The sequence below is a fragment of the Bos indicus x Bos taurus genome, chromosome 5 (assembly GCF_003369695.1).
Source record: "Bos indicus x Bos taurus breed Angus x Brahman F1 hybrid chromosome 5, Bos_hybrid_MaternalHap_v2.0, whole genome shotgun sequence".
NCBI classification, from domain to species: Eukaryota; Metazoa; Chordata; class Mammalia; order Artiodactyla; family Bovidae; genus Bos; species Bos indicus x Bos taurus.
Window position 1 is genome coordinate 54,356,524 of NC_040080.1, and position 12,201 is coordinate 54,368,724.

General features: G+C 34.1%; 1 protein-coding gene across 4 annotated transcripts in view; it reads left to right on the plus strand.

The window, feature by feature from the left end:
* The window catches only part of WASHC3 (WASH complex subunit 3), a 58,741-nt gene that overhangs the window by 1,517 nt on the left and 45,023 nt on the right, over nt 1–12,201 (plus strand). For 2 of the 4 annotated variants that reach the window (XM_027541973.1, XM_027541976.1), the window contains exons 3-5: nt 4,319–4,384; nt 6,441–6,548; nt 10,642–10,752. In XM_027541973.1, coding sequence (XP_027397774.1) covers nt 4,319–4,384; nt 6,441–6,548; nt 10,642–10,752 — 285 coding nt within the window. The remainder of the gene's footprint in view (nt 1–4,318; nt 4,385–6,440; nt 6,549–10,641; nt 10,753–12,201) is intronic. The other 2 variants (XM_027541975.1, XM_027541977.1) reach the window with 2 other exon arrangements.

The window sequence follows — 12,201 nt, forward strand, 5'->3', positions numbered from 1 at the left end:
TGGAAACAACTGAGTGTGCACACACAACCCAGTGACAGGTTAGGCACCAGATCCAGGGACACCTGTCTTAACAAAAAACTAAAAAAGAGAGTGGGAAGGAAGATGGGAAGCATGACTTGAAATTGGTTTGAAGAAAGGAGAAAAAGAGGACAAGGAAGTGGGACAGTCATCTAAAACCAAAAGGTTCTTGATCAGTTTCCTTTACTACTTGAGGATCGTGTTAAACCTTAGGGCTCCACTTTGGGGTCATGAACTACCTGAGTGCTGAAATTACTATTCATCATTTGAGTATCCCCCACAATCCAGTCCTTGAATGAGACTTTTGTAGCTCAGTTGGTTAAGAATCTGCCTGCAGTGCAGGAGACCTGGGTTCAATCCCTGGGTCAGGGAAGATTCCCTGGAGAAGGAAATGGCAACCCACTCCAGTATTCTTGCTTGGAAAATCTCATGGACACAGGAGCCTGGTGGGCGGCAGTCCATGGGGTCGCAAAGAGTCGGGCACGACTGAGTGACTAACACTTACTTACACAATCCAGTCCTTGAATGAGACTTTTCATAGAGGGGTGGTTCCTGCCTAAAAAGTATGGGAATATAGATGTCCTTGGGGCCATTATTCTGTGTTAAGAACAGGATACACTTATATACACTTTAATATATTAAAATCATTGTGCTCAGTTCAGAGGCTAGAGAAAATTCCCACACAGATACAACAGTATTTCTCCACAAGCTTGCAAATTCTACTTTACAAAAGTTCAGTGACCACTTAAAATTAAATACCCTTTCAGTGGGGAATCCCTGATGGCTCAGCTGAATCTGCCAGCAGTGCAGGAGACAGGAGATGCAGGTTTGATCCCTAGGTGAGGAAGATCCCCTGGAGGAGGAAAATAGCAACCCACCCCAGTATTCTTGCCCAAAATATCTCACGGACAGAGGAGCGTGGTGGGCTGCAGTCCACAGGGTCTCAAAGAGTCAGGTCTCTGAGAGTTGGGCCTCAAAGAATTGGACACAACTGAGCACACATACAGATAAAGTATAACAATAAATGTCTTGTTGATTGCTTATCCATTATCAAAGCCGCATGATTCATTCTTTCCTCCCTTCTGTTCCTCTCAACTACCCTCCTCTAACTGTTTTGACTATATCACTATTTCCTACTTCCTTGAACCCCAGAAAAAACTTTGTTGACAAAAATTGATGAAATTTAAAAGTAGCTAATTGCCTTTTTCTCCTTAATGGATGGTAATTTAAGATTGACTGTCACTCATTATTTAGAATTCAGCTTGTAGCATTCATCTTGGATATTTATGTCAATTGTAGACTTTTTACTTGGTGTGATGACAGTAATATTTATTCTGTGCTAGGCATTGTGCTAAGTGCTTTACATGTACTTAATTATCACAGCCCAGACCTTTAAGAAAGGTCCAATTATCTCTTTTTTAGAAATACAGAAACTGAGATGTAGAAAGGCTTAAATCATTTACTTATTCATGCACTCATCGTATACTTGAGGGCATAGTATTTATAGCTGCAGTAGCTATTTGCCTACATTCAAATAGCTAGAAAGTAAGAGCTGGGATTCCAATTCTGAAATGTTAACTGATTGCAATCTTCTGTTCTGTTGCACCATCTGATCTGAATAAGAGGCGTGTTTATATCATTTTCGAGTGAGAGATTACACTGTCTTCTTTATAGTTATTTCAAAATTTAGTTTTTAGATTTGTGTTCTCTTCTTTACCATGCCATTTCTATTTAATATAATGTCTTATATATGATAAACTCCAGGGATATAATATACATATTCATACATGAAGGGCCATTTTCTCCCAAGTTAAGATCAATTTCCAAACTGGGTTGTTATTTGTTTACAGCAGCTATTAAACCTGTGGTCTTTGTTTAGTTAAAGCCTTAAACAAGGACCAAAACCACTCTGTTTCCCTCCAAAAAAAAAAAAATTTGAACTTCAGCTGTTACTTTTTGAACTTAAAGTGAACTGGAGGGAAAAGAAAACCTGGTGGGTTTTGGTTTGTTTGGGTTTTTTTGTGAGGCGGGGAGCTGTTGGGGTTTTTTTGTTTTAACTTTTTTACCTAAATTTTAAATAGGAAGTACGTGGAGAATAGCACAAGTTCTGTGCATAGCATAGATAAGACTGAGTGGAAGTTTAACCTTATTGTGAATTTTAAAGTTAAAGGTATTACCAGCAAACAGGGCAATCAGGTATATTTGACTCAGACTTGTAACATGCCTAGAATACTGGGATTTTAGTCATTTCTAAATATTCTAAAACATTTCTTTAAAAAAAAAACAAACAAACTTTAAATACAAGCAAAAGCTCTGAGAATTTTTACATGACCTAAAAAAAAATTTAGTGCTTATCTTCTATGTCCAATTTTTAGGCCCACCATCAGACTTCACCTTAAACCAAATAAGGTTTTGCTGAAAACCCTATTTACTGCTATAACTTTTACAACTGCTTTTAAAACTTTTACAACTGCTGGATTAAGTGTCAGATGAAGCTTAGTAAAACCATCAGTTTCTTCCCTCTCTGGCTTCTAGGACATACTCAACCCAAAATGATGTACCAGGAGATCCATTCACTTAAAATACTGTTTCTCTTTTAAAGAACCGGATCTGCAAATGGGATATTTTACAAACCTGAAGTCCCACAGTACTTTTTTTTCCCGTGTTCAACTTTTAGCTCCATAGTTCTTCCTCCTTTTTTTTTTTCACTTGAGTAAAATGCACTGCCTTGCAAATAGGTGGGTGGTGCATCAAGAACTCTTCAACTTTATCTGAAAAACTAGGAACCTTGGAAATTCCCCTGTTGTCCCAACTCAAGATATTTCAGGTTTGCTTTAAATCCTTACAAAGAGGATGGATGGTTAAATGGATGGGAAAGTAGACATACCTTTCTGTTTCCTCTCTGCTGAAACTTTCAGAGGTGGGGACAATTACTGTTATTGATCATGTTACTTATATCCATAGTCATCTACACTTCAGAGTAGTGGTTCTCAACCAAGGAACATTTGGCAATGTCTAGAGACATTTTTCGTTGTTGCAGTTGGGGAGTTTTTGTGGCAATTAGTGGGTAGAGGTCAGAGATTCTGCTAACTATCCTATAGTGCACAGGATAGACCTTTACAACAAAGAATTATCCAACCCACAATGGAGCCAGTCAATAGAGCTCAGTCAATAGAGCCAAGACTGAGAAACCTGCTTTCTGGTGGTCTAGGAGTTTAGAAGGAAAATGCAGAAGACATAAACATCATAGAAATGAGCTTTAGCAGCCCATGAATGAAACCAGGTGTATTTTGTCAAATGACAGTGACATTTTAGAAAGTACTTATATTTATGTGTGTTATAGCAGTAATTACACAGGAACAGACTCAAAAACATTTATTATGCTGAATAATCTTTGAAAAGCAGAGGTTCTTAATTTTGCCATGGATCCTTTGGCAGTCTAGTGAAATGAAATTAATGTTTTTCAATGCATAAAATAAAATGTGTGGGATTATAAATGATATCAAGTGCATACTTTAAAATGGAGAAGGACATGGCAACCCACTCCAGTATTCTTGCCTGGAGAATCCCACGGACAGAGGAGCCTAGCAGGTTACAGTCCATGGGGTCACAAATAGTCAGACATGACTGAGCAACTAACACACAACATGTAATTGGCTCATGTAATGGTACAGAATAACTAGAGCATGGTAAGCTCTTGGTTCTGGTTTATCTTGGGTTTTAATTGTTGGTTGATTCCTTTTGCTTTTTTAGTATTATTTTTTTTCTTTGTTTTAATTATTCCCGACATTAACTACTTATCTTCCAATTTCATCTTTTTTTACTTTTCAAACTTGGAAAGTTTGAATTCGGGACTAATTGTATATATTTCTGTGTTTAAGTGATATACAAAGGCAGACCCTGCTCCTTTCTGTTTGGGGCTAGTTTTTAATCCTGTGTTCTATGAAGAATTCCTTCATTCAGCAACAAGTAATTATTGGGCTCCTGTTAAGTGTCAAGTACTGCTCTGGTCACAAGGGGTATAACAGTGAATAAAAAACTCTGTCTTCAGAGGAGTTTACATTCTGGTCCCAGTGATTGATTATGGCTCTGATAATGAGTTTCATAAGACTGAAAATGTAACTTCTTCTCTATGAATACAGTTTTATAAAATAACCATGAAACATGCTAATGAAGATAATTGAATACTTGAGTTTCAAATCTTACTCATGTAAATAAGAGAGTAGTATATTAGAAAATCACAAATATTTAAACCATAGTTTTTAACTTTATCCTTTCGTTTCTAATCTTTCTTTTTCAGAAACTAGCAGACCTTTCTCTTCGTATCCAGCAGATTGAAACAACTCTCAATATTTTAGATGCAAAGGTTTGTATTTCTGAGTAATTTATAGGATAAACTTGCTCTACATATATCAACTTTCTCAGTCACATTTAACTTTAATTGTATTTAGGAATGAATTCAGTTTAGCTCCTGCATCCATGACGTGGTGCAGTGCTTTCATTTGTTTAATTTATTATAATTGCAAAGGAAATAATCTTCATTATGAACCACTAACTGAGTCTGTTTAAATATATATGTGGGTCGAGGTTTCTTTCCTTATTTAATCAAAAACATAATGAGTAACATGTTAACAAATTGAATGTTATATAGTTTGCTTCATTTAATGGAAAACTCACAAGTATCTTAATAGTAGTCATTGATAACACAGGAAAAATTCTATAAAACTTTACATGTCTCCAGAACAAAATTTGGAGAAAATCTCAGCTATTTTCCATTTGTAAAAAATCCCATGGACAGAGGAGCCTGGTGGGCTGAGTCCATGGGGTCGCTAAGAGTCGGACATGACTAAGCAACTTCACTCTCACTTTTCACTTTCATGCATTGGAGAAGGAAATGGCAGCCCACTCCAGTGTTCTTGCCTGGAGAATCCCAGGGACGGGGAAGCCTGGTGGGCTGCCGTCTACGGGGTCACACAGAGTCGGACACGACTGAAGCGACTTAGCAGCAGCAGCAGCAGCAGTGAGTAGTACCAGTTCTGATGTCAGAAATCACAAAAGGTAACTGTCATATAAAAGCAAAAATAGAAGTTTGTTTCAATTTGAAAGCTTGCAGGTTTTGTATGCTTTTTCTTATATATAAATAATGGAGATGCTAATATATTTTTGTGACTTTGTTCTTTTATCAAAAAAAATTGACACGAAAAAATATTTATTGACTATTTATAATCCACGGGATTGCCAAGAGTTGGACACGACTGAGTGACTGAACTGAACTGAAGGAAGTGAAATTACTAATATCTTCTAGCATAGGGATCAGAATGTCTGGTTTAGGCTTTCTACATCTTCCTGTGGTCTTCAGCTACTGTATTTCCCTCAGAACATTTCCTTAGCTTGTAATTTAGGATATTTGGCCTTGAACATGTTCAAAATAGTTTCTTAGCAGCCATACCCACTTGAAACTATTAGGGCCATGGCCACTGTGCTAAATACTGTCATCAGTCAACAGTTTTCAATGAATATTGCTGCTTTAGATCTTATTGCCATTGCTTCTTCATTATTCTTTATTATGAATATGTGTATTATTTTAATGTTTGTGGAATTCTTGAGTTAGAGTCCACGGTCACAAGTTAAGTTGCCATGTGGACAGGTTAACCTTAATTATTTCCATGACCATAAGTTAATCCTCAAAGTTAGCCAAACATTTGACAGATGTGTGTCACTGATATCAGGATGAAATCAGAAAAGAATGTGTGCATGGATCTTGGAAATCTGACCTAAAATGCCTAACCACTGACATCATGCTCATTGTTTGTGTATGGAAAATAACACATTGTAGTAACATTCAGTGATATTACTTAAAGAAAGAAGAAAAGAATAAGCTGCATCATATGTTAACATGTGGCAAGAGTTTTCTCATTTCCCAGATTATTCAAACTTAAAATGTGCTACAGAGCACATTTTGAAGGGGAACAAAATATATTTAATCAAAATCTTTTTACAAGTTTGGGATGTAAGTTTTCTCATCCCCCACTTTACAGGTGAGAAAATTGAGGCCTAGGAAGATATGCATAGAGTTACGTATGTTGTGACTTAAACCTTGGCAATCTGACTCCAAAGCCCATGCTCTCATTCCTTACAGTAGGATTCCTTACTAAAAAAAAAATAATAATTCCTGAGAAAGAATGGTGACAAGCTAAATTAGATTAGTGAGAAATTCTTCAGAAATATTTTATTTGTCAGTGCCTTTCACTTTTAAGTAGTTTTTGGCATGGAGAATTTCAACCAAAGATGAGATTTTATAAAACCACTTCTATAGCTTTAAAACTTAAGAAAACTATTTAAAACACAACACATACTTAGAAACTTAGTCTTTAAAGATCTAATATTATCCTCATATACCAACATTAATTTTCTCCTCTCAGTTATCATCTATCCCGGGCCTAGATGATGTCACATTTGAAGTATCTCCTGTAAATGTCACTAGGATCACAAATGGAACACATTCTGAAGCCACTTCAGAGCAATCACAGGTATGTAATTAAGTTCCAGGAAGCATGAGCACCTCTTCTTGGGTGAACCAGATAGACCAAATCTGTAGGTTCAAATAAAGTTAAATAAAAATGTAGCACTTGACTAGTAATATTTTAAACTTTAAGATAAAAAATAAGGTTTGAAAAAAGTTACTAGCTTTTCATTTTGTTATTCTGAACAGTTTCCTGAAGTTAATATTTTTCTTGCCTATAAAAAAGAAAATTGACCTATACAGGACTAGGAATAGTCTTGAATATAACTACTTTCTTCAAGTTCACTCTGGAAATTTTTTTCTTAGTTCTTGTAAGAAATGTGTCTTTTAAATGTTTTAGTATGACACTTTCACACATGAATAAAAATAGAATAGTACAAAGACTAACCAAGTGCCCATTACCTGGATTCACCAGTTAAGATTTTGTTGCAATTGCTTCATCTGTCTTTTTTTGTCACTGAAGTGAATTCCAGGCATCATGTCTTTTCACCCATGTATAATTCCCTGAGCATCTGTGAAAAGTTCTGACATTTTCTTGTATAACCACAGTGCCTTTATCATATACAGTATAATGAGCAGTAATTCCCTGATAATATCTAACTCTTTGTTACCAAAACTCTGCTCCATGGGCCAGCAACCTACCTGAGAACTTGTTAGAAATACAGAATCTCAGGTTCTACCCCAGACCCACTGAGTCAGAATTTTCATTTTAACAAGATCCGTATGTGATTTGAAGGCTCTTGAAATTTGAGAGGTCCTAATCTAAGAAACACCACTTGTCTAAAAAAGTGTGTTTGGGGAGTTGATTTGTTCAAATCAACATCCTTGTAAGGCCCACACTCTGTTTGGCTCTTATGTTTTAATGTTCATTTATGCTCTGTATAAATTTAAATTGTGTATTACTTTTTATTTCAAGAAATAAAAATTTTTCATTGTTTAAGAATAATCACTAGTGTATCTCAGTGAGGTATTAAAATCCAAAATAAAATAATCACTAAAATGGTGGCCTAACAAGTAATACCAAATAAACAGACTTCCTATGTATATGGAATTTTGCATTTGTACCTGGAGGTACTTTTTATGGGATATCTTTTAGATCATAATAACGTTGACCGTGATTATAATACCTCCCATATAAAGGTTTCTGACTGTATGTGTGGTGTGTTAAGTGCTTTTTATAAATTAACTCATTTAATTCTCACAACAGCCCTATGAAGTAAATACTTTTATCAGTTCTGTTAATACTTTACAGATATGTCAAATGAGGTGCACAGAGGTTAACTTGTTGAAGGTCAGACAATAAATGTAAGAGCTAGAATTTTTACCCAAACAATCTGGTGTCAAGAATCCTATCTCTTATCTGCTACACTGCACTGTCTCTAGCACCTGTGTTGAACTCAGAAAACATAACCCACTTCAGAGTTCTTGCATGGAAAATTTCATGGGCAGAGGAGTCTGACGGGCTACAGTCCATGGGATCACAGAGTCAGCCACAACTGAGCAACTGAGCACATGTGGTCTAAGGCTCTGTGTGGGAGGAGCCATATATTTAGAAATATTGTATATTTGGCAGATGAATTAGATGACCGTTTACTTAACAGTTAGGGCTTCCCTGATAGCTCGGTTGTAAAGAATCCACCTGCAATGCAGGAGACCCCGGTTTGATTCCTGGGTTGGGAGGATCTCCTGGTGACAAGAAAGGCTACCCACTCCAGTATTCTGGCCTAGAGAGGTCCATGGGGCCGCAAAGAGTCGGACACAACTGAGTGACTTTCACTTCACTTCATTTTACTTAACAATTAGGTATTAGAAAATTTAACATCCATTTAATTAATATAACAAATTCCATTGTGATGATCATTGGAATATATATAATATACAAAAATAAATTCAAATGTTTAGAGGAATTTAACTTTACAAGGTTTTATCAATTAAAGATGAACCATCCTTTTTCTAAAACAAGGCATATGTAAAAACTATTACATGTTTCCATTCTACCTAGTAGTTATTCTTTGGTGGATACTAACCATTATTATATTTCTGTAAATTTATAAAATGGTATCTGACTTTCAGTATTAACTTTTCCAGGTGTTACTGTGCACGCCTATATATAATATGTATTTAAAACTTGTGCAGTTGTGTTGGTCTTGCCTGTTTAAAGTCTCAAAAAATTGATTATGAGTAATCACAACTGAATTATCTAAAATTCAGAATTACTTAATATTCTAGCAATTTTATTGAAAAATAGTTATTAATTCATTTGGAGGATATATGAAGTGCTGTTGGCTTCCTGAATTTAAAAAATGTGGTAAAGTTGTATATTGATTGGCTTAATATAATTGTTCAGCATGTTCTTAATATTGAAATCAACTTTTTATTTCTCTTCATTGTTTCTAATTGGTATATTTTATGTAAAATATTTTGAAATGGACTGAAATATTGCTTAACACAGAATTTCCATTGACATTACAGTCAACTTGCTTATCAATTAAAAGATAATCATGAACTTTTTTTTAAATCATCCATTCATTGCAATCTCCAGTCTGTATATGAGTCAAAGACCCAAGGTTTGCATACTGATTTTTCTGCACCTTTAATTTCATGGTTCAGATCTTATCATTACTCACAGGAGAACATCTAATTGTACAGATTGAGATTAATTTGAGAATAAAATGAAGGACAGTTGAGAGATATGATAGAAGATTTAATGGGTCATACAAATAGCAAAGGTGTAAGACCTGATATAATTAAACCTTGTTGAGCTCTTGGTTATTAGGCTAAAGTTAAAGGCTGAGTTTTAAAATCCAGTGGTCTTATATGTAATTACCATTTGCTCCATTGTGCTATTGTATGAGTTTATTGTCCTTATTTTTTTAAAAGCATACATGGGTCTTGTTGAAATTTTTTGTTTAATTAAATGTTTTGGACGTTTTGTAATTAATGTATTTTGCAGATGGATGTGTATATGTATATACATATTTACACACACACACACACACACACATATGCACTTTTGTACACTTGACACTGTCGTATAACTGGAGTAACCTAAAGAATTTGGGGATATTTTACTTGCTTCAGCATTTAAAAGAGATTTAATTTATATTTGAATTATCTGGCGAAAAACCTTAACATATAATTTATATTCTAATAACTAGGAATACCGAAAGATTTTTTTTATTTATTTATTTACACTTCAACAGAGATATGCTTCAATAGACATAAAATTGATATCATTCAGTTAAGGAATGTTAATGCTAACATACAGTAAGTCACTAAGTAGACTTACTATAAATGTTTAGGTTAATAGAAAAATCAAGAATTATATACAGTCTTGGCTTTGCACTTAAATGAAGATAGGATTCCAGTTTGGACGAGTTACCGTTTACACGGTACCATGCAAAGTTGAGAACTGTCTATATGATGAAACCATTTTGATCCAAAAAGACCATTCCCCATTATTCTTCATTATAAGTAGTATTTATAATCTTAACCACTCTTTGGAGAATATTAATAATTCCATCAGTAGCTGAAATATATATAAACATAATTTTGTTTGAGAAATGAGCTTCTCTTCCACAAATTCTCCAGGCCTTGCCTTTAGAGATGTTAGAATAGCCATATCCACTTAGAACAAGATATTCAATGAATGAGAAGTATAATTGTGTAGATGGTATAGATACCTAGAAAACCGATTTTCTGTCCACTGGAGTTGAACAATTGACAAATCAAATAGCTTTACTAGCTTTATTAAAAGTTTTATTAAAATAATAGGTCCATAAATAATTCATGTTTTGTATCCATACTCAAGGGACAAATAAAGCAGAATTTTAATTTTTAATGCCTTGAATATGTTTGCACTTTTATGGGAACAATATAGTGTTGACATTACATGTAACTTCCTCTGCAATCATATTTAAGTATTTGTAAATATTTGGAAACATATATCCTATAATTACATTATTGGTATTTAAATTTAGAAATATGATTTTTTCTGATATTGTTTGCTTTAGAATAATAAAAAGAAACATCCCTTTTAAGTAACATGATGGACCCCTTTTGTGAATTGTCTAAAGATTTATACACCATGCTCTCTACAGCAGAACAGTTTACAAGACTCTGGACCACAGGAAAGTGAAGTAACACCAGAAAATATCTTAACTGTAGCCAAGGATCCAAGATATGCCAGATATCTCAAAATGGTTCAAGTGGTAAGCTGATTTGGTCTATCTTCTCTGTCTTGCAGCCTCCTTTGAAATTCTTAACCCTGGAGGTTTCATTGTTATTTTTTCAGTCTGAGAAAACTGCTAAACCAAGTGACCAAGTTTTCTGTCCTCTTACTTCTTTCCTATGTTTAATGAATGCCCTGATAAAGAGTAAGCAAAAGTCAAATCTTTCTAATGAAAACTGATCTCACACTTCAAAATTAGTATAGTTTGATATAGATTTATATAAACTTTTTGCCTTTCATAATCTTTGCAAATCTTGGATGTATCAGATAGAAGAATGAAAGTGCATTATTCACTTAGTACATCATATGACTTTAGCTTAATTTCCTGTATTCTAACACATGGGTTTTTTGTGTATTTTTATTCTGAATTTCACCTATCAATAGTTTGGTTCACAGAAAAGAGCATAAGTTACTTGGCCATATAAAGTAATGCTTTTAATATTATGACTTGAGAATGGGTAATTTTTCTAAGAAATCATCATTACATGGTATGATGCAAAAAAATATAACACAATATTTGCTGTTTTGTAACTGCAGAAGTTAGTTTCTTTTCATTCCTGTAGAAAGTCCTATTACAGTAGTGGAAGGAGCTAACTGTCCTTTTTCAGTTGATCAAAAAATTTAATGCTTTTGTAAAATTTTTGTTATCAGGCACAAGAAGTATACTAACATTAAATAAGAACAGTTTTGCTGACCTTGGCATTATCACCAAAATAATTTAAAAACAAAGACTATCTGACAACCAAAAAGAGTAGATTGGCTTATTTAGAAGCTACAGTGGTGACAATGGAGAGAAGAAAGTGCATTCACTTTTTCTAACTGTCAGAAGAAATGGCTTTGTCACTTTCAAAATTCTTCACTGGCAGCCACAACTCTGTGTTTTAGGCTTTGGGGAGAAAAAAACAGACTTTGGAGTAAAAATGTATAAATTTTTTAAACTAATAAAGATAAAATGGCACTAGTTTGAGTGTGAATCATGATGAATGAATTTTTAAAACTAGAACCGATGAAAGCTTAAGCTAAGCTTAAAATATGAACTGTTAAAAACTATGTCTTTGACTCTTTCAAACAAAAGAAAACTCAAAAGTTTTAGAGTAACTGTGAAAGGCTTTTTATTTAGTCTCTTCTTGCCTAACTGATATAATTAGGAAATAGTAAAATCTACTTTGTATCTGTAAGACTACCATGAAATATTTAATAAAACACCCCATTTTAGGGTAACTGTTATATTCTTAATACATTGCCTCAAATTTTACAAGAATTTGAAAAACTTTCAATCTCCTTTTTCAGTGTAAATTCATTTCCATTTATTCCACAAATATTTATTAAACACTTGTTCTAAAGTACCATATTAAGTATTGTCTAGATTTATTTGGCCAGCTAAGGTTTCCAGACACCACTTAACATTTTTATTTTTGTTATTAATTAC